This window comes from Falco biarmicus, chromosome 20, assembly GCF_023638135.1.
Source record: "Falco biarmicus isolate bFalBia1 chromosome 20, bFalBia1.pri, whole genome shotgun sequence".
NCBI lineage: Eukaryota > Metazoa > Chordata > Aves > Falconiformes > Falconidae > Falco > Falco biarmicus.
The window spans coordinates 1,552,133-1,578,292 of record NC_079307.1 but is presented as its reverse complement, the minus strand read 5'-3'; the positions used below and the strand labels follow the sequence as shown (position 1 = coordinate 1,578,292).

Here is a 26,160-nt window from a genome sequence, read left to right as displayed (position 1 = left end):
CTCGTGGGTCTCTTTCCCTTCCTGGTATGATGGGGTAGGGATGTCACCGCTCCTGTGCCATGGAGCCCGAGCACGGAGGGAGAAACGTGGGATGAGCGAGAGGGCTTGTGCAGAGGGGAGCCCTGAGCAGGAGAGACTCGGGCAGAGCCCTCGCTGCTTTTATTTGTGCCTTGATTGCCGGAATATTTTTATCTGTGCCTGTTCTTGCTGCCTTTTCCCAAGAGCACAAGGAGCTGTGGAGTGAACCGGATTGTGCCTCTAACTTGGATGTAGCCAGTGCCGCTGTGTCCGTGGGAGCCCGAGCGCCTTCCCTGCCACGCGGAGGATGCTGAGGGTGGCTCGGGAAGACGGCCCTGCTTCAACACCGCAACCTCCAAATTACCGGAGCAAAGTAGGGCGCTCTGTTGCTTCATTGCTTCTCCCCGGGGTCCTGCACGAGCCAGCGGGTTTTAGATGCCCTCGGTGTTGGCTTGCTTTAGCTGAGAGAGAGTCGCAGCACCGTGGTGATGCCTGCCAGTCCCTGGGGGATGGTGAGCACAGAAGATGGGCAAGGAGGGAACTGAAGCTCCCCGCTTAGCTGTGCTGCAGGTTTCCCAGGTCCGCAACACTCATGCAGAAGGTCGTGAGGAACCACCCAGCCAGAGCGTTAGAAAACATCCCTGTTTATTAGAGCATCTCCACTCCACATAGTTTTACAAAACAATGTATTTACAGGCAAGGAAGGGGCTAACTATGCTCAAGTGGAGCGTGCTCTGCCAGGGGAAGGAACGGGAAAAAAGAAATAAAATCAGCACATTCACGAGTCACATTGTTGCATTTTTTTCCTCTACAAAAGTAAGGTGGGTCGTAGAGTCTGGTGGCTGGCACAGCTACCCCTGGTGTCGTTGCAGAGGAGCCCCCCAGACCATGTTTGGGGAAGCCCTGCTGCTCGTCGTGGAGCACAAGGGGAAGGGGCACAGTGTGGCACAACTCCTGAGCAGCTGGAGCTCAGAAGAAGTGGTGCTGGCTGAACTGCGGCGTAGCATGGCAGTGCCAGGACCTGCGTGCCACTGCCTCCCTCGGGTTGAGTGCCACCAGGGCTGAGACAAACTCTGCTCTTTCAGCCCCCCAGCCCTGGGCTCGGCATGACCAGAAGCTGATGGGGACAGAGGACGGAAGGAGGAGACCAGGACATGGGACACCACGAGGGGAGGGGGCCCCAAGGGGCTCCCCCCAAACCAGTGCGAGAACTCCCCTTTCCCACCCCCCCATGACTGAAGACCAGAGAAAGGGGTGCGGATGGCAGTTTGGAAGCAAACAAAGGAGATTTTCAGGATACAGACTGCTTCCTTCTGGAACCCGTCCCAATAAAGTTTGCCTCTAAACACATCGAGTGTTTGTTGGTTTTTTTCTTTTTTTTTAAAACGCTTCCTATACATCTTGAATGACTGGTCAGTCAAGTCGGTTGGGGGAGCTGCGCTAGCTGACCCCCCAGGGGCAATCTCTCCTACTCCAACCATGGATTTCTAAGTTGAGATGTGAGAACAGTACTAAGGGCTAAGCCAAACCATCAGCTCTGGCCACTCAGTACCCACACGGAGTCCCAGGCACTTGCAGCGAGGTAGAGGGAGGGTCGGTGTTCACAGTAGAGGCTGTGCGCTGCCAGGAGGACGGGGCAGCACCAAGTGGCTCCAGCCAGCGGCGTCCATGGCCCTAGAGCCCCGTCTGCTTTTTGATCCAGTCTCGCAGGCTGGTGAGCCGGCTGTAGACTCCAGGCTTGTTCCTCTGAGCACAGCCATCGCCCCAGCTCACTATGCCGGCCAGGAACATCCGAGTGCTGGGCTCCACGCTGACCAGTGGGCCCCCAGAGTCTCCCTGCACAAAAACAAACGGTAGCGTAAGCACCAACCCAGTAAACCAGCCTCACCACCCATTCCCTGAAGCAAGTATTTAAGTGTGGCAAGGAGAGCCACAGCACAGAGCTAAACAAGTGGCCTTTCTTGCTAACAAAGTAATAAACTCGAGCGTGGCTGCGCTGTTCTCCCGAGAGACTAAGTCACGCGTTGACACAACGTGCTGCCTGTTGTATGTGGATCCTCCTCATTTGCTGCGTATCAAATGTGGAGGCGCCAGAATAAAAAGGGCTGAGCAAAGGGCCTGCCTTCCTAACCAAGGCTCCTCCTCAGCCCCGAACCCGAGTGCCACCGTGCCGCTGGCCTACCTGGCAGGCGTCCACGCCACCCGTCAGGATCCCCACGCACATCATGCGTGGCGTCAGCTGGTCCGTCAGCAGCTCGTTGCACACGGTCTGGTTGATGAGCCGGATTTCTGCTTTCTGCAAGACGGAGGCTCCGCTGCCTGCGAGGAAGGGGAGCAGCGTAAGTAAAAAAAGTGCACAGAATTTTGAGGTGGCGTTTCCCTCCTGTTGGGGCTCTGAATGACCAACTAATTGCCAGCCAATCCGTGTTGCAACAACCCCCTTTTCCAGCAGGACCCATGAGCTTTGTGTGCTCCCAAAGGAGTCCCATTCACTTCCAGTCACGAGACGAGCCAATGTATTTAAACTCTGTCCAGGCAGCCCCCTTTTCCCTAAAGCCACAAGCAAAAATCCATCAAGGCGACGCCAGCACTCACCTCCTTCCATGGTCGCTCCCCATCCAGTCACCCACAGGTCCTTGCCCACGGGGAAGTTGTGGGTGGCATCGGGCAGGCAGATGGGCTGGACGACGGAGGAGAAGGTGACGGGGGTCTGCAGCTCCACCACGGCGATGTCGTAGTCGTAGGTGTAGTCGTTGAAGTAGGAGTGGGAGATGATGCGCTTGATCTTCCGCGTTTGCACGTTGGCACCGTTGCGGTTGCCCTGGTCGGTCAGGCCCAGGTACGCCGTCCACAGGCTGGGCTCCGAGTACCTGCACGGGGCACACAGCACAGGGCAGGGTGAGGCCCACAGACGCCACCTGAAACTGTTTCCCTGAGAAATGCCTGTACAAATGGTTGGGTTTTTTTCCTTCCCTGACCATACCTGATGCCCTGCAGCTGCAGGAAGCAATGCGCCGCCGACACCAGCCAGCTCTCAGAGATCAGCGAGGCGCCGCAGATGTGGCCCTGGCCCTTGACGTGGAGGCTGACCTGCCACGGCCATTCTCCCACGTCCGAGTTCTGCCCGCCGACGATCCGCGACTTCCTTATGTAGGAGCGGATCCCACAGTCTGGGGTGGGGAGGGAGGAGAGGTGCTTGGTTACTCCTGCTGCCATCCAGCACCTCCCCGTTGCCTCCTACAGTGCAAGTGCCCCGTTCCCCAGGCCAGGGAGGGCCAATGCTATCAGCACAGGAACACAGATGCTAAATTTGCTAAAGTATTTACTTGCCCAGCCTGTCATGTGCAGCCAAACCCCCACATTATCTGTGTAAGCCCTCCCGAACAACAGCCGGGCTCAACGATCTTAAAGGTTCTGTCCAACATGAACGATTCGATGATCCTGTGACACTCCGCAAGCTGCTGAAGAACACAGCTTGGCTATTTTCAGACCAAGCTATCACACAGAACCACCCCGGGGCTCTCCCCACCCCACCGCAGTGCTTCTCTAAGTGAGATGCTTAAAGAAAGTGTTTCTGCGCCCAGACACCCAGGTGCCCCCTTCCCCAGGGTACTCACTGCAGTTGTGCTCATCAGAATTGTCTTCGCAGTCCTGCTCCCCGTCGCACTCCGGGTTCTGTTTGCTGAGGCAGTGCCCGTTGTGGCACTTGTACGTGTATTCCGTGCAGGGGACTGTCGCGGGGACCGCTGCGGGTAGGACAGAGGGAGAGGGGTCAGCCCCCATGCTGGGGAGGTTGCACTGTTCATGAGGCCTTTGTCTCTTCTGCCCATCCCCAGGAAATCGCCACCCAGTGAAAAGACGCCGGCGCCGGGATGCCCAGCCCCGAGGGCAGCCATAGGAGGCTGCCTTTGAGGGGAGGTCCCCCCGCAGCCCACCCTCACCATTGCTGCAGCTGCCCTCGTCGCTCCCATCTTCACAGTCGTCCTTGCCGTCACACTTCTGTGCCTCGGGGATGCACTTCCCGTTGTTGCACTTGAAGCTGTCAGCTGCGCAGCCTGGGGAAGGAGCAGCTCCTGAGAGACGGCCGGGCCCCAATCCCACCGCACCGCCAACCCGTGGCTGTGTCCATCTCCCTTCTCCCCGGAGGAGGAAAGCCTCCGCAGCTACGACACACAAACGCCCGTTCCTGCATCCCTGATCCCCTCCTCTCCAAGCTGCACACCACCACCGCCCATTTATTCAGCCCTTTCTTTCCCCACACCTCTGCTCATCCTCATTTCTCTCCTTCCAGCTCTCGCAGCTCCCACGTGCGCTCGAGGAAGCCGCCCCAGGCGAGGCCCTGCAGCTGGCCGCTGCTCTGGGTTTCTTGCCTGCTTGTTCCCAGCACGGCACTCGCCTCCCTCCGCTCCATGAGCCTCCACCACCCCCTTCGCCTCGCTCAGGCCCTCAGCCCTTGTGGGGCGCGTTACTCACTGCACTGCAGCTCATCGCTGTTGTCGCCGCAGTCGTTCACATTGTCACAGACCCAGAACTTGGGCTTGCACCAGCCATTCTGGCACCTGAACTGCTGGTCGGTACAGGCTGAAAAGGGAGAGCGAGGAATCAGGGGAGACACCTGGAAAGGCACCTGCGGGGTCACCAGTGATCCCTCCGCCATCGCATCCACCGCAGCGTGACGGGCAAACCTGGGCAGCTCTCCCAGCAGGCATGCAAGCGCGTGGGAGCAAGAAAACGGCTCAGGACAATGCACATGTACGCGTGCAGCACGCTTAGGCTACGGCACAGTATTTCCACTCTTCTGGGGAACAAAACTATCTGGAGATCTGCGATGCCTGGGGCAGTTAAGGCTAAGGCTGAAGTTACAGCAGGACAGCCAGGGGCAACCACTTCAGCAAAGCGATCGCTGCCACTGGTGGGATGCACCTGAGGAACCCTGATCCCGGTGCTGGCAGCCAGGCCTGCAGCACACTCTTCCCCAGAAAGGAGCCCCTACCCTGGGAACGAGATCCCGAACCAGGGGATCCCCTCCTCTCTAATTAACTGCAGACCCCGGACCATACCGTTACCTATGGGCTTGCTCTGCTAATCCAAGAGGAAAACTTGTTGCACAAGGAAACAACTCCTGTGGGTCAGACGGGTTTTCCAAAGCTGCTCACAATACCCGCCCCGTTCCGTAACACAACGCGCCCCTGCACAGCACCCAGCTCAGGCAAACCCACCGCGGTCCGGAGGATGGCATAGGAAAACACATTCCCATCTGGGAGGGACTGGAAAGGGAGGGAGATCCCACTGGGAGAGGGCTAGGCTAGCACGACTCCTACGCTGGGAAAGGATCCCAAACTGGCTCCCACACTGAGCGCCTCTCAGGGCAGCCCGGGGGAACAAGGCAGCGCCGGTGCCAGCGAGCGAGGCGGGCGGCAGGTGACTTGCAAAGCCTCAGCGCCACGGGACATCACCCAGAATGAGCCCAGAGCAAACCCCTCCCCCCCCAGGCACCCCAGGGCGGCGCGGCCCTTCCTGTCAGTCACCAGTCACCAGCCGCAAAGGAACGCAGGAGCCTCACCGCAGGATCTCTCGTCGCTGCCGTCTACGCAGTCCAGCCACCCGTCGCAGCGCATGCTTCTGTCAATGCAGCGGCCCGTGTTGCAGGCGAACTTGCCAGGGCAGGCTGGGAGCGGGGAAAGGGAGAAAACAACGCGTGAGCCTTCCAGCCGTCCCCTCTGCGTCCTTTCCCCAAAGCACACCACGCTCCCTGCGCCTGCTTACAGCACCCAGCATTAACAATGCTTTTCCCTCAGAACAGAGGAGGAATACAAGGAGGTTTGCATGGAAAATAAGGCATGCTCCTATCCCCCCGGGAAAGCACGCTTCCCAGTTTACATGGCAGCTTAAGCACAGAAGAGGGAGAGCCAGATCAGTTCTGCCCCCCAGCCTCAGCGTTTCAACTCACGATCGCTGGAGTCGTAGGACAGGTACTCAGCAGAGAAGCCAGTGTCTGTGTAGGACTGGTCTGAGTGGAACCGGACCTCTATTTTGTTGGTAGTACTGGCCACCACAAACTGGGAACGCTCCCCGCAGTACCTGCAGGGAGAGAGAGCAGAGGCGAATGAAGTGCTGCAGGTCAGCACCGAGCAAACCTTCCTCCACCCCCGAGCCCCCCATCGGCGCAAACGGAAGGTCCCTCGCACGCCCAGAGAGCGAAGGGGCAGGTGGCCAGGTGGCAGCTCTGCTTCCACCCCAACCCGCCGCCCCTCGAGGCCCGCGCGCAGGAGCTGAATGCTGCTGCTGCTGGCAGAAGGTTCAGGCTGGTCGCAAACCCCAAGTTGTGGCCTTGGAAGCGACTGGGAGCGAGATCGTCCAAATCCCTGCCTGACACAGCGACACCTCTGATCTCAGAGCCACCGTGTCTCGGGATTTGCCAGCCCAAGGCTGCAGGGCCCCATCCCACCGCAGGCTGGTGGGAATCCCCTAGGCAGGCACCACCCGCAGGAACTAGCCAGAGCCACAGATGCAGGTGCCGGCTTTGAAACCTTCTCCCTTCGAGGAAGGGTCAGCTCCCTTGCCCAAAATATTGTGAAACAAGACGGATCACTTCCCCTACGCAGTACCAAGTTGTCTTTTCAGCCCAGCTTACAGCAGGTTGTGTAATAGCCAACCCTAAATTAAACAGTAGATGCATCACAGAATGCAACGCAATTACCCTAACGATGGAGATTTGCTCGTTCAAGCAAAACCACACCAGATGTTTCTGCCTTTCTGCATGCGAGGCATGCAGTGCCACACTCCACAGCGCTCGGGGTGGGGTGTTCAGCTGCAGCACGCCACAAACCCAGGGTCTAACCCCCACAACCAAGCGTGTGTCTCCCCTCTCACCACGGGGCACTGAGCAGGTCACTCCTGAGCACCCTCCTGCCTCCCCCCCATCCCAAAGAGCACCGGCACAGTTGTTCCCGCAGCAAGTTTAAGGAAAGCACCAGGCGCTCTATAGCTACACGCAGCCCCAGCACCCCAAGGGCCAACGCGGCGCATCAGACAGCACCTGACACCTACCTCGTGCCGTTGATCTGCACGTAGTCCTTGGTGCAGGAGCTGACTGGGATCCCAGGCTCCAGCACAAAGAACATGTTGAAACGCACCTTCACGTTCTTTTTAGAAGGAACCTGCAAAAGGAAGCAAGAGTCAGTGCTGTGCAGCTTTCTGGAGAATGGAAAACAGGTCAGGGGAAAGGGTTGTGTCTTGGGGGAGGACAGAAAATTACTGATAAGGGAAAGAAGTTCATTTCCCAGAAGGAAGAGAAACACCTTCCCAAAAGTCACCACGGCTCTCGCCAGCCCTGGGATCCCAGATCAAACAGGCGCAGAGAGCGGGGCTGAAGCCAGACCTCTGCTGACACTGCCTGTTCTCCCCGGGCAGGAGGGTTCCCCCAGCAGCAGTTTTGCCAGCAAGCGACTGGCCTGGCCCAAAGCCCACGTGCTCTCGTGCTTTCTGCATAATGCTCCAGCTACTGGGGGCTACAGCGAGCCTCACATACAGGGTTGAGGCCCCTCGCAGCCTCTTCTGCCTTCGGCACCAGCTCCTGAAGCCTCCCCACAGTCCCACCAGACTCTAAGCCTCTGGGCAGCATCTGCTGCGAGCGAGCAAGCTTCATGTCCTCACCTCTATGTTCCAGACGCAGTCCGTGACCGGGGGGTAGTGTGCTGGGTAATAGGGAGTCGTGAAGGTGCCGCTCTCTCCTTTCAGAGTCCCACCGCAGACTAGCAGGAAGGTAGGAACAGGTTAGAGATTCAAAGAGATCTGGTTTCCCCAAGCCTTAGCTGGCTATCACCCGAGGCAGGAAAGGAGGCCGAGGCAACGGTCTCTAACAAGGTTAAGTCAATCACTGGAGAGAGCAGCTCTGCTCCAAGGCTTGGAGAGAACCCAGGAGATCAGTTAGGTGCTCGCTGCGTACATCAATCTGCACGTCTAATCCACAGTTCTTCTTCTGGCCTCCTCGGGGGACATCATTACAGCAGCCAAGAGCACTGCGGGCAAGGCAAGCTCCAAGAGCTGAGATGTGACCTCCTTCCATGTATCCCAGCCCTGGAAGCACCCCGGGGAAGCTGCCCGCAGCCACAGCCGCAGCTCCCTCTTCAGCTGCCCGCAGCAGGGAGAGGTGGGGGGAACCGGGCCAAGGCCTCTGCTCACCTTTCATCTTCGGGAGCTGGAAGAACTCAGCCTTAAAGCCAGGGAATCTCCCCTCCTTGTTGGTAATCAACGTGACGAGCATGACGTTCTGGGAGGACAGGAAGGTCAGGTTGTAGGAAGGGGCATAATTCCCACAGAGCCTAGGGAGTAAAGGACGAAATCCATTAGGCACAGCGAGCCTCAAGCAGGGTGGATCACCTCTGAGCAGGGGCAGGAGCTCAGTTACCAGCAGGAGCGCTTAGAACCACGCCAGGATTCGGTGCTGCACAGGAACCCAACGGGGACACTCACCTGACCAAAGCGTGGGGCTCCACGGGGCTCAGGGAGTTGTACACCTTAATGTAGTCACTGTCATCCGTGCACGGCTCCAGCTCCAGCGTCTTGAAGGTCAGGCTGATGACAGCGTTGGCGTCCGCCCTCAGCGTCCAGTAGCAGAGCGCGTTGTTGGGGTACGGGCTGTTGGGGAAGCCCGGCGTGGTGAAAGTGGTGATCTCCCCTTCCTTGGCGTGGAGGGAAAACATGCAGCTCTCTGCCCGGGAGAGCAGCCAAGAGTTAACAAGGCAAAGCAGGAGGTTCTGCCCTGCCTCTCCCTGAGATGCTGAGCGCGGCACTGGTCAGCATTGGTCACGCAGCACTGGTCAGCACTGGTCACGGCTCCCCTGGCCGCAGGCTGTCCCTTGCGCATCAGCATCCCTCTGCAAAGTGACACACCGGGAAAGGGCAGCCAGAGCCAAGTGCCACTGCTGGACAACAGCAAGGGCTGTGCCGCAGCCTGGCCGAGCTCAAACCAGCCCCGAGCAGCACGCCGTGCTCTGCCTGCATGCACAGCACCCCTGCTCAGCCCCTGCCCCATCCCGCGGGGGAAACCACCACCGCAAAGGGGCCGTTATGAGAGTGAAGAACTGTACTTACTGTCCCGAGCGGAGTAAGCTATGCTGGGGTCGGCAGCTGCAGGAGAAAACAGAGGTGGTGTCACATCCTTTGGGTTGTGGAAAGTCCCTGGGCACAAAGCTGAAGTTGTCCCCAGGACCCACACTGATCTGGCCTTGCTCGTGGGCTCTGTCCCTGCGAGCCAGGGGGAGGCTGCTCCTGCCTGGGCTCTGGGGAGCTGAGCGATCAAGCTTCTCCTCTTCAGGAGGGAGGATTCATCCCTGTCCCTCTCCAGAAGGGCTCAGAGGGAAACACAGAGCGTTCCAGCGAGGGGCAGTGGGTCTGTGCAGCATCCCCTGGGCATGCTCAGCCCATCAAAGCAGTGCTGTGAAAGCCGGGTCCTTACACTCACCCTTCAGCGGTCCCCGCTGCCCCAGGCACCCCGGGGAGGGCTGCAAGCAGCAGCTTACCCCTCCAGCGACACGCGCCCCAGTGCCACACGGAGACCCAGGGACAGCAGAACCAGCACTCACGGAAAGCAACGACCGACTCCACCTTCAGCATGGGGTTGCGCAGGCGGGGGTTCCACCTCTGGATCAGGCTCTGTGTGTCTGCCATCGCCCTGTCCAGACTCTCCGCCCGGTACTTGGGGACGAGGAACTCTGACCAGTAGTAGGCAATGATGCTGCCTTCGCTGCAGGGGAGGGGCAGTTATGGGGTGAGAGCAAGGACAGACAGGAGGGATCAAGTAGCAGTAGAAGAAGGAGCCAGGCTACTTGATGAGCCGGTTTTGGAGGATGGCCACAGGGAAGGGGGTGTCCCAATGACAAGTTAAGCAAACTGTGCCCAGCAAAGGCCCCTGCCAGCCTGGGGACTCCCTTTCAAAGGTGCCAGGCACCACCCACTGCAGTTCACAGGGCTCTGATGCACCATACCAAGACATCTCCCTCAGCACACAGTGATGAGGACTGGCAGAAAACAATGTGCATTTTCAGGTCACTTTTCACTGCCCACCCCTCAGCAGTGTCACTCAGGGTGACTACTGAGGTGCCTCCATCCCCAGCAGCCCAGGTATGAGTGTATACGGCTGCACGACACCTCAGCATCACCCTCCTCCATTCCCAGACAGGGCTCAGACAGCGCCCGACACTCACCTGAAGGCAGTTATCACTGTCTCTTTGTGGTAAGGGCCAATATCTGCATGATTCCTGTAGATCTCCTCCACCTGAAAGGTTTAAAGAAGGGTGTTCGGCATGTCTAGAAGCAAGGAGGGGGGAAAGGCTAGCGACAGATAGAGCATCAAGCCTGCTATGGAAAATCAGCATTGCTGGCTGCAGGGGGCAAAGAGAGGAAAGGGAAAGCTGAGAGTCCCAGAAGCGCCCAGAGCTGCACGCCACAGCCTGCTCGACAGGACTCAGCTCGCCCCGCTCTTCCCTGGGGGAAGCACAACGAGTACCTGAGTCTGAGGGGAAAGGCAAGACCAGCCACAGCTTCAGCACAGAGGGCAGACACCCCCGTGCCTCAGCTCCCAGCCCTGACTCATCCACCGACCCTGGGATTTGCGCAGGCAGCCTCCGACGGCACACGCCGGGTTGCAGAGGCAGGGAGACGCCGCGGCACTGGGCTGGAGCTGTGGTGCCAAGACCCAGCTTCAAGGCAGGCTCCCTGCACCCAGCCCAGTGTGTCACGACAGGCAGGGAGAGCTGAGAGGAGCGACAAAGCTCCATGCAGTCTTACACACAAGATCCCCGTGACCACGAGGCAGGAGCAAAAAGTTCTGCTTGCAGGAGGAGGGATGCAAGAAACCTCTTACCGTGCTCTTCACCTTCCTGGCCAGCATGACGAACTCCGGCGAGCTGGAGTTCTCATAAGCATCGAGGAAGTCCCAGTTCAGAACCCGCAAGTGGCCATTGAAAACCTTCTGGACGGCCACATTCCTGTCTGGAAGGCAATGGTTTGGCATCAGGAAGAGCAGTGTGGGCTGGGCCCGTGACATAGCAGGTCCCCAGTGACAGCAGTTGGGGCAGGGGGGAGGAAAAGGTGTTGCCTTGCTTCCCAGAGCCTTCCCAGAGCTACAGAGGTCACGTGTGAGCAACACCAGATAACAAAGCTTTTCCACGTGGATATGGTCCCAGGATATCACCCTACACACCACCACCCACCAGACATCATACTCACATTTGAAGTGCCAAACCAGGAGGCCGGTGATGAGAGAGATGAGCAGGAAAACAACGATCACGACGGTGACGACCACCCGCCGCTTCGGACCGCGCTTCTCCATCTTCTTGGAGTTCATGGCAGGGAGGAACTCCACACCTTCCTCCAGGTTGTTCATGTCCTAGGAGAGGAGAGAAGGCAGGACGGTGGAGAGGCTGTTCCCAAAGCCTGGTTTGGAGAGGTCCAAGCACAAAGCAGCCAGAGCAGAGCTACCTGCACGCAGCAGCTCCCCAACACGGAGAGCACACGGCACACCTCCGCGCCGGCGGCTCCGCAGCCACCCCACGGCAGGACAAACCCTGAAGGCTTTCACTTTGCTTTCCTGCACACACCTAATTCCTTTTTGGGTCTAACACAAGGTCAGCAGCTCCAGCAGGCTCAGGGGCAAGGCCACACACCCCTCCGTGAGGGTGGTACGTCAGACGCCCACAACCTCCAGGATCTCTGCCTGCCGGCACAGACAAAAGTCACCCCTGCCAAGCGCTCGCTATGCGGCAGGTGCGTCACCTGCAGCTCGTGGGGCACAGCTATTAACAGTGTTCCCGTAAAAGAAGAAACCGAGCCACTTCCTTTAGGTGTGCGCAACTCTCTGTACGTCTCCTGGGCCCACACAGCACTCCCCTATTTCTGCTTGGGATTCTCCGTTCAGCACAAACACCCACCCAAAGAAATAAACCAAAACACTCAGATGGCCACAGACACCCCCCAGGCTCTCAGGACAGGACGTGTTGGCTAATGAAGAGCGAGCCCTAAAACAGCCGCCCAGGAATGAGGAATGACAACTGTTGGGCACAGCGCTCTGCCACCACCGCCCCACACGGGGCCGGGTGAGGAAGAGGAAGGTCTCTTGTCACAGCACAGAGCCCTGCATCGGCTGCAAAACCCTCGGTGCCTCGGGGTTTCACTTTCTCACACCTTCGGCTTGCCTGCCCTCCATCCCCTGCCCCGCTTGCCTACCTGTCCCTCCTTCCTACCTGTCCCTCGGGCCCAGGGCAGCTGCAGATCCAGATGTTTTCAGAGGACCCCACACAGCCCAGAGCATCCTCGGGGGCCCAGATCAGCACCCGCTCCCCTAGCACTTCCCCTCCTCGCCCCAGCTGGCTAATGCGTGCCGGGAGAGCAGACCACATCTTCTGCTTTCTTTTCGTGCCTCCTCCGGGCAGGAAGGGCGTTTTGCCTGCAGCAAACTGCCCAGACCATGGGGACACCTCACCTTTCCAGCCACCACCTTCCCATTTTCCCCTCTCCTGAGTCTTACCGCGAACCCGGCAACTCGGGGGCTCCGTATCACTTGTAATCACTTGTAACTTGTATCACACACAGCAAGGATGCCACAAGGCAAAGTACCAGCCAGCACTGATTTGCTGCATTCACAGGCATCCCCGTGCTCCGGAAGGGGTACCGTCACCACAAACAGGACACTGGGTCAGATGCTGCCAGGGCTGACACAAACATATGCTAACAACTCGGGTTAATTGGATGCAAATCTCACAAGCTCTCAAGACAGGGAAAACAGGGAAAACAAAGGGGGATCCTGTCGACAGAGGGACCTCTGAGCCCTCCGCGGTCTCCTGCAGACGCCCTCGCTACACTTTCCTTCCCTTCGGTGCAATGTTCCACCGCATCGCCTTTCCCGAGCCTGCTTTGCAGGAAAGCCCGGCTCCCACTCACACCATTCCCTGGCTCCTTTTGCCCTTTTCTTCACCCGCTCCCTGACCTGTCCTCCCACCCTCCACACCGCACCAAAGCCTCTCCTCCCCGCAGCGTTTGCCAGAGGCCCTTTACAACAGAAAGAGAAGTGGTAGGCACCTTCCTCCTCTGCAAACACTTACTAGAAGGCCGCCAAGACCAGAACAACCTACCAGCTTTTGAACCATCTGCTCTCAGAATAATCTGAGTTTATCACTCGACAGCTCTCCCCTACAGCACGGGGAAGGAAGCCTTCGTTCATTTGGGAGATTTACTGCAGAAAGAAACCGACGTGAAGCACAGCATCTCCCAGGTGCCAGGCTGCTTCTACAACCAACATCCAGCCACCACCAGAAGAAAGAAAAGACTCGGCTGGACCACAGAGGACAATCCCACGGGGGATGCTCTGATTCCAGTTAGCCTTCTGTGATCATACAGGAAGAACTTGAAAATATAATCCAAGGAAACCTGAGAGCAGAACCCCCACAAAATAAAGCTTAAACACATACAGACTTTCTAAATGAAGAAACTCTGCGAGCCAAGTCAAGATTGCCTGGAGTTTGATGCACCGTCTTCGAAACAGCCATCTGGCTCCCATCAGTTTCCAAACCATGCAAAATCCTCCTAAACCAGGTAAAGAAAAGAAACAGGCCACAAGTCCCACAAGCATCTCCTATCGCCCACCTGGCAGCACCAAGCCTTCCCAGGACTTCCCATACATTGCTGCTGTGAGCAGAAAGAAAAGTATTTCATTCTCTTCTAACATCTGCAGGAGCCTGCGGCAAGAAAAACAGCCCCAAGGGCCTTTTCATTTATCTATATATCTGTATGCACACACACTGATGTAGCTGTTCACGCTGCAGCAGCTTTGCCAGCCTTCCTGGGGTCAGCGAGGAAGACCTGCCTGCCTCCAGCTCACCGGGGAAGACAGCATCTCTGCGTGTTCTGAGTAACAATTTGTGGGCCCAAGCTGATAAATCTTGGCCTTAATAACACTCCCCTGGCAGGCTGAGTTCAGCTAGATGGCATTCCTCTCCTGAAAGAGGGATCTCACGCTTCTTGTACGAGAGGTGTAGCATTACAAGGGGTAGCAGCAGCAGCACAAGGAAATGGGGTCTCCTCTGGCTACCGGGAGAGCAGAAAAAACCCTATTTTGAGACAGTATCCCCTTCGGCTGAGGGTACTGTCGGTCCTCTGCAAAATCCCCATGTTCAGTTTTCCCAAACTGCCAGAAGAAAACGGGGCTCAGCTGCCAGCAGGAGATACTGCTGCACAAAGCCAGACTGCACAACGCTGTGGCCGATGCGTTTTAACATCATCTTCGAGCTAAAGGTTATGTCTTTGCAGAGAGAAAACTCTTAGACAAGAGCAACTAATCAGCATGATTAAATCAGAGGTAATAGATAGCTCCCCTCCGCCTCCAACGCATACAAATGCACACACTGCTCCAGCAGCTGCAGTGAGACCAAAGGAAATTAGGCAAGAAAACTCACCCTCTGATCTTTCTTTAGACAATTTCCCCGCTCTTCTTGGGAAAAAAGATCCTAAACCTGCTAGAGTTTACAGCACGCCTCTGTCAGTTTGTTCTGGCTCCAAAGCTGAGACAGCAGTGACAAGCACAGCACCAAGAGAAATGAAAGGAGTGTGGGGACTCCTAGGGAGGTTATTTTTCTTATTACTCCCGTACAAAGTGCATAAGCAATCACTGACACTGTTACTTGCCAGAAGTTACCCGGTGACTAGAGGCAGATATGAGACTGGATCCCAAGAGGTTTCCCTCCCTGCCCTCAGTTCCCTATTGCAGACCCCCGCCTCCACCACCCTCATCCCTTACGTACGCCATTCTATTCCCCAGCCAACTCAGACACCTGCGTGCAGCTGCTTTGAAGAGCTGCTGTGTCTCGCAGCCTGGGTTAGTTAGCAACAGCGATTCCTGCGAACTCTCTTCTCAACACAAGGCAAAGAATCTGGAGCATCCCACAAGCACTACCGGAATGCCGAATCAGGTTGGGAATCAGACAGGCCGTGTTCCAGCCTTGGAGTAAGAGGCTGAATCTTCCCTGCCCACACTCAGCACGAAAAGCCCCCATTTGACCTCAGCACCCGAGTCGGCTGCGCGCAAGCGGCTCAGTCTCTGCTCTGCGCCCTCACTGCGCTGCACGTCCCCTTCGCTGCCACCACTCCTGCCTGTCGGGAAAATACCTCCTCTGCGGGGCTGGTCACCAGCCTCTAAGTTAAGCAAAAATCAGATGGAATCAGAAGCAAGACAGGGTTGAAAGATCATAGTTCAGTCAAGCAAAAGACAGCTGCAACTTTAATCTCCTTCAGCTAACCGTCACTGCACATCTCCCTCGCGTGTACCGAACAGTCCGTCCCAACAGCAGATGTAAACCCGACAGGATCTGTCCGCACATCCTGCTCTCACCTTGCCTGTGATTCCCTGAGAAACCATCTCTAGCCCAAAGTGACTCAAGGTCTGACTCGCCCTTCTCAAGGAAACTACTCCAATAAACATTATTAACAGAAAACCTTCCTTGATATTCTCTCCGCCTTAGTCACAGGTTCGGTTACTTCCTCTTGCTCCTCCTCGCTCTGCCCTCCCCACCACCATCATGGCGGGGCTCCCCGTGGCACCGTCAGAGGTTTCTGGTCACAGCGTCAGCCTGGCTGGTGTGACTGCTGCAGCCACGTGGTGCCCTGGCAGGAAAGACACATGCCAATCAAGTGAAAGGGTCAGAAAGACATTTCTGCTGTGCCTCGGTTTCCCCGGGAGTACCAACTCCGTAAGGGAACTTGGAAAAGGAGTGCACACAGACAGATTTCTATCACATTTGCAGGTCTCCTGCACACAGACACCTCAGAAGTCCTATGCTTAAGCAAACCTTCCCCCTCCTCCTCCGTAAGTCAGCCACACGATGTATTTTTAGACGGCAACCATACTCTGCCAGACTGGACAAACCAGATGCAGAAGTGACTAATTCTGTCAGCAGGAAATTCAGCGGGCGCACGGGCATGGTGGGAAGTACCACAGCCAAGACTGGACCGGAGATGCTTTCTGGAAAGCAGAGATGCCCCCCCCCTGCAAAGGGGGATTGCAAAAAGGGTAGGATGTGCCACAGGGTACGGCTCTCCAGCAAGATTTCTGGGATGCGTACAAAGTGGGGGTCCATCTGGGATCAGCCCACGGAGGCTGATTTCTGGCTCGTTTGGCAGTTCCAGCAAGACAGTGTGATGTGTCCCAGGCACCGAAAGCCTTCACTGCTCCCCTCTCCTCCAAAACAGACGTGCTACCTCTCACTCAGTGTCTGCATCTGGGTTCTCTGGCTCCTGACCCACAGAAGGACTGGATAATTTGTTTGTCCAGCACCACGCAGCTGGGAGACTCAGCTGCTTCCCTTGACCTCTGCCATATTCCAGACTCTGCCCCGCCACAGGCCTGCTCGGGGCCAAAGCTGTACAGATCACAGAAGGTTAGGGGCAGGTGGGCAACCAAGGCAGCCTCACTGCAGAAGACCCACTGCCTGGCACTAACGTACACAGCCCAGAAAAGGAACCCATAAAATACCGAGTCGGAGGTGGCCCCGGGAGGTCTCAGATGAAGCAGAGTCATCCAACTACGTGGTTAGACTCTTGCTGGTAATTACACCCTGTAGATCCCAGCCTGTGTATCCAAGAGGCAATTCCCACCTCCCCTTTTCCAGCCACACCTGCCTCAGGTGGTGTTCAATAAAAACTAAAATAAATATTACATGAGAAATGTGAGGAATGAAACCTATCGACTCATCAACCAGCTCGGGATCAGAGCTTGGGACACCCCAGCCTTTGAGATCAACAGGGCAGAGAGAGCCAAGAAAGTTATCTTTCCAAACCCTGAGGTTTCCCAGATTGTACTGAAAGCCAATGCCAGCTTTGTGGTGCTGGCGTAAGGGGAAACAGCCTGCTTCCAATAAAAATAAAAAAATAAATCTAGAAGCTGCTGACACATGGTGTGCCCAGCGTGCAACTCGCTTCACCCAAGCAGCTCAAGCGCAGCTACCAGCTCTTGAGATCAACTCCTGCCCCGACTCTTGCTGCAAAACCCAACACTCCTCCAGGAAGAGATCTGGTAAGAGTAATTTTCTCTATTCCCTTCTTATTCTCGGTAAGAAATAACAGGGAAACAGCACACCAAGATCTAAGTTCTTGTAAGGCATATGTGTGCTGCGTTGCCCCAACATGGGAAGTAAAACACCGATTTCATAATTGTTTAATGTTAAAATACTTCACCAGCATATTATTTTTCATCTTCAGTTCTGTATTAAGGGCAATGACACTATCAAATGGTGACGTCAGGACTAACAGGGGAATATGGAGCAGGAAACAAAGGATGCGGAGTCCTCCAGACTGTCTGCCTTCCAGGCACAGAGGGCAAGTGCACACGAGTCACACACACCTGTTTTCACACACCAATTTCGAGCTCAATCCTCTACAGCACTCAATCGCCTTGTGACCATCCTGAGTCATACAAGAAACCAAATTCCTTTAGGTTTATTACGGAAGAAACTGAAGTTAATGTTTGCACAGGACAGCACGGGCTTGGCTTGCTGCCCTGCACCAGGCTCATCAGTGCAGCTCTCTCAGTGCAACGCAGCAGCTCCACAAAAGCGACCCCGCTTCTGATTTGTGTTTGTGTTGTAGCACCGATGTTTATGCTTAAGTCTTAGCAGTTCTTGAGAAGAAGTGGGAAATAAAGCTAGAAATAAAGCTAGAAATAAAACCACCTTACAGGCCTGATCCACGTAGCTATGAGCCATGAAATTCCTCCCTACAACACACATTCCCAGACCAGAAGAGAAACATGCCACAGATGCAAATAGCTTATTTAAAACACTCTCATATCTTTCCTGGCACAGAAAGCACCGTCCGCACAACAAAAACGCTCTCCAGCAGCTTAACAAAACCAGCTGCACCCCAGACCTCGATGAAACCCTCCACCTCATCACTACATTTCGCCCATGCTCCTCACCGACCTTTACAGCTTGGAGGCGGACCTGGCCCACGACATTTGAATGTTTGGAGGAACAGGAGGGAAAACACCTAGATCTCCAAGCCGGCGAAGCCTTTCCCTGGCAAACCCATCCCTGTTACCTGCTCCCTGCTCTGCCCCAGCCTATCGCCCGGATATCGCAGCAGGTTATTTGCAAGGCTAGCCCTGGTGGCCTTTGGATGGAAATGGCATATTCCACCCCAGGCAAGGCGAGAACCTTTGCTCAGATACCTTCTCCACAGCCGAGCCCTTAAGAGCCCTTAAAAAAACTCTCGTTGCTCCCTCAGTGGTTTTACAAAGTGATCTTTTGTTTGCTGAGCAAAGGTCTGGGGCGCCCTTGGTTGGCCTCAGCTTTTTTTCTCATTGCACCTTCCTTATCCCTGCTTGCTTTTGGCACCGACAGCAGTAAAACTGGCCCGAGCAGCTGCTCACCCACCCACTACTACCTGACACAAAAGCCCCGCATCTTTCCGAGGAAGAGAAGCAGCTTCTCCTCGCTGTGCCCAAGAACTGCCACAGCTCCTTCTCCACCTCAGGAGGAGATGCAGTCCTTGCAAAGTTCCTCCGCTGTTATATTTATAGGGAGCCAAGTCCAACAACAGTCGGTCCACAAGGGACAAATTCCTCAGGCTGCTTACTGTCAGGAGGGCAGGTACCGTCTTCGGGGAAGTCCTGGATCAGCTCAGCTCCTCTCAAACCAATGCAGGGGGAAAACTGATCCAGAACCAGGCAAAGGACCTGGCGCGCCGCTGTCCCACCGTGAAGGGACTGACTCGAGCACACAGCCCTGCGTAACGTGCGAACCTGCCTTCTGTCAGAGGGAGAAGCCGGGCAGGGGGCAGCAGGCTGCACGCTACAGTGTCACCCCAAGCCAGCTGGGGAACAAGAAGCTCGAGCTGAATGGTATCGGCGAGAGCATCTCCTGGCAGTCACCGCAGCCCTGACACAGGCAAGACAGCGGGGGTGGAGGCAAGGGAAACCTTTTCTTGCTGTAGGCCAGCTTTCTGATGGGTGCCAATACTGCTGGCTCCTTTGCCACTACCAGATAACAACCGCTAAAGCTGGCTGCAGAGACGGACAGCAGACAGCCTGCAGCTGAGCTGGGAAGCACTGCTGTCGTGCTTTAACCTAAAAGCCCACTTTCGAAACAGCTCTGTGGCACAGAACAGGCCCTGGAGATGCAGCCCAAAACCAACAGTCCCTGCCCGACCCTCAGCCAGAAAGACAAAAAGCCAAGACTACAGCTTAGGCTCGCTCAAGTTTCAAAGCACACTGGTAACGCATCGGTTAATTAACGAAGCCCCAGAGCCCTCGGTTAAAGTCAGACCTCCTGACGGCTTCAACAGGTTTAGTTAGATCTGTTGCTAAACAACCCGGCCCCACGCGCTGCAAACAGTTCACCTACACATAGTTTATCTTTACCCGCATCCTCAGCGCCTAGCTTAAGCCAAAATCAAAACCGTCAAGAGCCACGGCAACACCAGCATCGAGGCAGTCTTAACGCCGGCACAGACCGCTGCACTGCGACGGGCAGGGATCTCCACTTTCCCAGAGCTGGTCTTTCTTTTCCTGCTCCCTTGGGCTCGGCAGCATCCCCCGAACAGGTTCTCCTGACCTCACCCAACAGCAGAGGGGGAGTGGGAATCTCCTGCTTCCCGAGGGATCCCGAGCAGCCCCGCGAGGCTCAAAGGAACCAGAGCGAGCAGAGGACGAGGCAGCTCAGCAAAAGGCTGACCGCTTTTGGGAGAGCCCCGCCGAGCCCCCCCGGCACCGGGTGCCGCTCTCACCTGCAGCTGGGCGCTGTACCTCATGCCAGCAGCGGTGGGGCCCTGCTCCATGGCGAGGGCAGTGCCGTGCCGGCTCAGGCCGCCATGGCACGGTTGCTCCTTGCCTCGGCACAGCACGGCTCGGCACAGTGCCCAGCTCCTCCTTCTCCGCACTCCAGGCGGGTGCGGGAAGCCGGAAACACCCCACAGGTCCCCCAACGCTCCCGTGTCCGGCTGTGACCCCCCCTCTCCTGCTTCACCAGCATCCACAGGGAAATTAAGGAAAACGTCGCACCTGAAAAGCCCTGCCCAAAAGCCCCACGCAAGCTCTGCATCATCCGAGGAGACCCTTTTGCCACGTGCTTTGCTTTAGTAAATGAAACCACAAAAATATTTTCCCAACACAAGCCACCTCGCAGTCGGCAGGAGGGCTTGCCAGCAGTTGTGTACACAACAGTTTCCAGGGCTAAGCTTTATGTACCTAAGGTCTTACCCCATCTCAGGGGACAATCATTTTTTGAAACCCTGCTGCAAAGAGGGCACCTCTCCAGCATGCACGGGCACTTTTCAAGCCCATTGTTCCCCAAAACATTTGGTAGGCCGAGGCCACCAAAGCAAAATATTTCCTTTATCCCAGCCTGAAACCTGCTCTCAGCTAGGCTACAGCACTTTACGAATAAGCCATCTCTTAACCAAACAGAGGAGACCAGGTGCCAAATGACAAGCCACAAGGCAGTCCGGCACAAATTCAGCACTCGTGCTGGCATATCAGCCACAGCTCCCGTGGATGGTACGGTATAATATTAAACAGTGCCCCCAGAGAAGAAAGGGAGGGACCAGCAGCAAAGCCCTGGGTTCTGAGAACGCTCTAATGCAGGTCTGAAAGAGGACTTTTAACACTGAAATCTGCATTCCTGATGCTGTCTTACTCCATCATTCTCCCCTTCTTGGAAAGATGACTTCCTTCCTCCCTCCAATATTTAGGCTTCTCACATTCCAGAGTAAGTCAAGATTAAAACAGCTGGAGCAATATTATCTTTCTTAGAAGGGTTCTCGCCTTCTCTGTCCTACATGTGACAGTCTATACCAACACGCAAAGCCTGAACGGGCCATCCCACCGCTGATCTGAACCTCTTTACACCAACTGCATCCAGCACAAACTGATTTTTTCCACACCCAAACATGTGAATTGCCCAGAACTCTGGTGCGGGTGTGACAGGAGTTGCCCACCGATTCGCACGCCACAGGCAGGTAACACTGGCTGGGTTACCTTTGTTTCCCCTCGCTCTAAAATGTCTCCTGTGGAGCGCAAGTTCTGCGTCCCTTTTGCAGGTGTTGCTCTGGGGGGAAAAAAAGAGACGGTGTCAGGTCTCTGATCCTGCTGTTTTCTCTCTAGGTGAAAAATACAATGTCACATCAGTGCTCTTAAAGAAATACCTCCACCATCGCCTTCCCTGCTCCCTCAGCAGCTACCAGAATCCCGCCTGCTCGCTGAGCAGCACGCACAGCAGGAAGTATGTCTGGATTTAGGGTATTCCCTTCAAAAGGTGGCTTTGTTAGTCAGCCTGCTGAAACCACCCGGCTGGCTGATGTCAGGAGCTGCTCTCAGCTCCCCGGCTGATGCCCAGCCCTGCCCAGCACTCCAGTTGTACAGCCACTCCCTGCCCGGCTGCCTGCTGGTGCTACAGCCTGACTCCATACCCCCATGAAACAGCAGGTGGTAGGTACAAAGCAGCTAGTCCGAGCTGAACCCGCTGCTCTTTGTCTCTGCAAATTTCTCCTGTTCAATTCATCTCCAGGCAGGTGCCAGGCTCTGGGATGTGCCTGCTGAGGGCAAGACGCAGGCGCACTCTCCGAGGCCTACGGTGTCTCCTTCCAAGATCCACAGCTCCTGGTTTCACACGGTGCTGTGAACGCCCTGTGTTTCCTGTCATCAAGCCACTGACATTTTACAAAGTAATTCATGAGCCCAACCGGCTCTTTGAACAAGGGGATGCAATCACTGTGGGGGAAAAAAAAGAAAGCAATACACGTGCTAAACATAAAATACCGTATAGCTGGGAGGCAGCCAGTTTAGAGCCCTAAATGATAGATTCCTGTTTCTTTGCTGCCAGTTCCTTGCTGCAATGATTTACTTCGTGGCTGTGTTGCAGTGATGGCTGAAGCACCACGGGAGGTGCGGGTGCCCTGCTTCTGGGCACTGTCCAGTCCCAAAACACCAAAGCAGCAATTCCCAATAAGCAGCAATTCCCAATAAGCAGCAATTCCCAATAAGCAGTGTGCCATGTGTTTTTGCGGTAGGACACTTCCGTGTGTCTCTCTGGTCTGACTGAAGGATGCTGAGCCCAGCCAAGTCACTATGGAGAAAGATGAAACTGAAGCATAACGACCAAGCCACTTACCCACGTGCAATGGCAGCAGTCGGCAGGAAAGCCTCTGTTTCTTCCCACTTCTACCAGTTCACCCAAGAAATGCCGTCTCCTCCTCCTCTTCCTCCTCCTCCTCCTCCTCACGTTGCCTCTTCGTATCAGTTTGGCCCCGACAGCACTAGGAGAGCAGCAAGCGGAGGTTTAACACGCCTTTAGCAGGAAGGACAGCAGTGGCTTCAGGCACCGCTGAAATCTGGGAACCGAGTCCGTCTTGTCAGAACCGTATGCAAGTTCCAAGAGCTAAACCGCACTGAGCTCGACCCCCAGGAGAGTCCCAGAGGAGACAGGGATTAGTGGCAGAGAGGCAAACGTCGTCTGAACAGGTAGGATACTTCCGCATCAGCTCCCAGCCCTGGGAATGCCATCCACATCCACGTGAAGGAAAGGAAAAGACAGCTGCTTACGTAAGGAATGAAGGCAGGCTGCCTACAGGGGAAAAGGCTTCTGGTGGAGGCAGTTCCTGAGAATTCTAGGCTGGAAAAGGAGCAGCAGCCATCCACACGGCCACACCGGTGAAGGGTCGGCTTCCGAGAGCGACAAAGGCTTTTCCTCCCTGCGGTGTGGCTGGAAGGATTCTGCTCCCAGCGAGGCTCGCACCTACAGTGCCCTCCCACCCAGATTCCTGCCAGACAGCCCCGAAACCACCCCGACCGTGTCTGCAGCTAAAACCTCCGATGCAATCCGGTCCGGCAACTTCCACAGCGATACAAAAGATGGGGAGAGAGATAAAACTCACAGGGTGTCCTGTTACTTTGCATTCCAAAGAGTAAATAAAAGGCTGATTCAGTGGGAGGAGAGGAAAACGTCATCTAAAAGCTCTTCGGTTTCTAGCTGAACCGGCAGCCCCCGGAGAGCAAAAGGTGAGCAGCGGGTACCACTCGCTGCCCATCTGCACAGGGCCAGCTCCTCCTGCTTTCGGGCCTGGGGCAAGCTGGCTGGTTGTGATTCAGCCTCTCCACCTGTAATGCAAGAATAATTACTGTCTTTGGAGAATGGGACCTGTAAAAGTGCAGTGAGTTGCCCTCAATGGGCCACCTGCTGCTTTGAGGCAGAGCCCAGAGGTGGTGCTCCTTTTCAGAAAGCTGTTGAAGGATTAACTGTGTCATTTGGATGGGAACTTTTCCTTTGATGTCAAATGCTTCTCTCAAGTGCTCTGGAGTCAGAGCCCTGCTTCCAAAACGTGACTTTGGCAGGGATCACAAGTAGCTCTGCCCTCCTGACATCACGAAAGCTGGCCAGAACAAAGGGCACTGGTGACCAGCTTCATCCTGCAGATGACACTGGACATGTGAGCAAGCGAAGGACGCGGACAGCATGCAACAAGCTTGAAATGAGAAAGTCCACCCTCAGCCCTCCAACACGTCCCAAGGAGCTCTAAGACTCGTTTTCAAAATTAAGGGGGATCCTTCCTTGTGCCTCTGTTGCTAACGGTGCCAGCCACCTGACGGTCATGGGGCTCCAACGGGAATCCAAAGCACTGGGAAGCACACCACAGGATGTAAGCTTGCTCCCGGGACTACTCTGTTAGCTGGGTCTCTTTCTTGAGCTCTTCCGTGGCTTGTGAAAGCAGAGAAACCCTTTTTGGTGAGCTCTGAATCAGCAACAGCAGTGTTTGCCAGCCAAGCTGTAAGTGCGACAGAGTGGACAGGCTTGATTGCCCGGTTTCTGGCCGTGGGTATTTTGAAACCTGGCTGCACACTGGGGCACGCCCGAGATTCAAAGCCAGTTAAGGTCCTGTCTGCCTAACGAGCTGCAAATGCCTAAGCGGAGGCCACGGCTCAGCTGGGGAAAGAGCTGCAGACAATGCCTTGGGATCACACATTTCTCTTCGGTTTATCACTAATGCGTAGAGCTCACCCATGCTCTCCTTATTTTCCACAGAGAAAAGAAGTTCAGACTTTGTGTTGGTGTTACCACAGCTGTTTACAACCGAAAAAAACAAGGACACAGCTTTGACTTTTCACTTACTCTTCTATTTCCCTCACTTTGTTGGTGCAGGGGGCAAGGGACAGGGCATGTAGCGGGGTTTTTTGCTGTTTTGTGGCCCAGCTCCTGCTGTCATTCAGGCAACAACTTGCCTGATGTTCTTCCAGCTGCCCCTAGCAGGGTATGGTGAGACCACCCGTGCTGCTGCTGTGCCCACCCCAAAGCAGGAAAACTGGCTGCGAACTCAGCCGCAGAGTTCAGTCTGTCAGAGGTGAAAAGCAAGACATATGCTCCCCCAGATGACGCTAGTGCCCTTCGGGGTGAGGCGGCAGGCTGGATGAAACACGCTGCTGGCTAGATCAGGCTTGCAGACCTGCTCTAGTGCATTCTCCACCCCAAAACCAGGATCACCACATATCATGTTTGTTTGGAAACTCCCCTCCTCTCAAGACATTCTGTTCTAGCACTAAGGTGTCCGTACTTTCTGTGCGTTTTCGCAACAGCCAACCTAGATCTCCCTCACTGCACGAAGAACTGGTCAGCTCTGACTTACTTTCCCATGGCTCTTCTACCAGTTCTCTGAAGCTCAGACATTTGTTGCTAACTCAGCCAGGGCTTGTGGGGTAAGGATGGTCCATGGGCTGGAGGAAAGCCCTGAGATTCCTTCCACCAGATGGCAGGGGGATGTGGGAAACCTGCTTCACCTTGCAACCCATCTCGAGTACTGAGGGAAGAGAGCACTCTGGAAATACCCATGAGCTGGGAACAGTAGTTCCCAGCCAGTTAGTTGTTGCTCTCTGTGATGCTTGACTTATATCATAAAAAAAAACACCAGGAAAAATACAAGGAAGGATTAAATGCAGCCCTAACCTAAACCCTGATACTTCTTGCCAAAATTGTTCAAATCCAGGCACATGGACACACTCAGTGAAACCTTTCTTCCTACGGAAGGAGCTCCTGGGTTTGCTAACTCTGAGCAGCAGCACCCTTCCAGCTTGCCCACGCCACTTGGACTCACCTCCACAACACAAGCCAAAAAAATAAAAATAGAATAAACCCTATCAACCACACCCCAGCTCAGCTTTCTAATGACAAAGGACTCCTCCCTCTGACTGGGGGCTCTCTCCCTTGGTCACAGCTATCTAAAAACCACACGCTAACCTTTCAGGTTGCACTTCAAAGGAACAGGGTGTTATCTATGTGACAATGAAGCGCTCTGGGCTTTTGGGGAAATCCTCAGCTTTGCACATTAACAACTTCCCACCTGCCCAGCTGTCCTAGTGCATGTTTGGAACAATCACCCAGTTAAGTCTATGATTTTTGGTAAGCAACCAGCTTCCTACAGAGGCTGCATGATGCTGCGACAACTGCAGAACTGACAGAGAAGGTAACAGCCCCGCTCTCTGCTCTGCACCAGCTTTGAGACCCCTTCAGCCATGGCAGGGGCCAGCTGAAGACAGAAGTGCGCTTTCAGTACAGGAACACTGTGAAAAGCAAACCTCACTACAACGGCTTGTTGCTTGTCATTAAGCTACTCAGGCCACCCCAGCTATGCAACAGAACTTGCCTTCCCTACAGGAGCAAAGCAGGGCAAATGGAGAGCAGGAATTCAGAAAGTTGCAGTGACTCAAGGGCTTTTGACTGTCTGCCCATACCCATCATTTCACCGTGTAACTGAGAACACAGGAACAATTCTCACCATAGGCTGACTTACAAGTCACCTGCTTAAGTGATTTAAAAGCCCTCAGTGCAAATACTTTTTTTTGAGTAATCAAGCATATTTTTCTAGGTATAGAAGCATGTTTCTGTAGGCATGTCTCATTAAATACCAAGCAGACATTGTTTCCCCAAGCATAAACTGAAAATTTTCCACGTTGTTGCCAAAAATTCACTCACAACGACACAAGAACACATTAAAGCCACTTACCAAGTTTCAAACAATGCCAGCATCTCTGCAGGTCCTCACTTCCAGGTCCTTATGAGCTCCTCAAGCCATGTCAGCACAACAGGTATAACAGCGTGACCTTTGGCACAT

General features: G+C 55.2%; 1 protein-coding gene across 5 annotated transcripts; it reads right to left on the bottom strand.

Annotated features, from left to right (window-relative positions):
• Positions 1–646: 646 nt before the first annotated feature.
• On the bottom strand, positions 647–23,160 carry ST14 (ST14 transmembrane serine protease matriptase). Of its 5 annotated transcripts, none has more exons than XM_056322802.1 (19): positions 22,173–23,160; positions 11,251–11,410; positions 10,886–11,013; positions 10,227–10,297; positions 9,606–9,766; positions 9,115–9,150; positions 8,494–8,731; positions 8,203–8,342; positions 7,675–7,772; positions 7,069–7,178; positions 5,969–6,099; positions 5,582–5,686; positions 4,492–4,599; positions 3,960–4,073; positions 3,636–3,764; positions 3,002–3,188; positions 2,614–2,888; positions 2,201–2,337; positions 647–1,854 (listed from the first exon to the last, which is right to left on the bottom strand). In XM_056322802.1, exons 2-19 carry the CDS (start codon positions 11,405–11,407, stop codon positions 1,693–1,695), a joined length of 2,487 nt encoding a protein of 828 aa, XP_056178777.1. In that variant the 5' UTR covers positions 11,408–11,410; positions 22,173–23,160; the 3' UTR covers positions 647–1,692. The 5 variants fall into 5 exon arrangements, with proteins under 5 accessions (XP_056178777.1, XP_056178776.1, XP_056178775.1 ...); XM_056322801.1 differs by lacking the exon at positions 22,173–23,160 and adding an exon at positions 19,792–19,895; XM_056322800.1 differs by lacking the exon at positions 22,173–23,160 and adding an exon at positions 15,404–15,625.
• Between the last annotated feature and the right edge of the window lie 3,000 nt (positions 23,161–26,160).

Excerpts from the sequence above, each read along its gene's own strand:
- ST14 (XM_056322798.1), bottom strand. The coding sequence starts at position 12,419 with ATGTGGTCTGCTCTCCCGGCACGCATTAGCCAGCTGGGGCGAGGAGGG. Across the intron at positions 9,151-9,605 it reads GGAGTCGGTCGTTGCTTTCC|CTGCCGACCCCAGCATAGCT; the intron begins GTGAGTGCTGGT and ends TTTCTCCTGCAG. Across the intron at positions 3,189-3,635 it reads TTCTGATGAGCACAACTGCA|ACTGTGGGATCCGCTCCTAC; the intron begins GTGAGTACCCTG and ends TCCCCACCCCAG.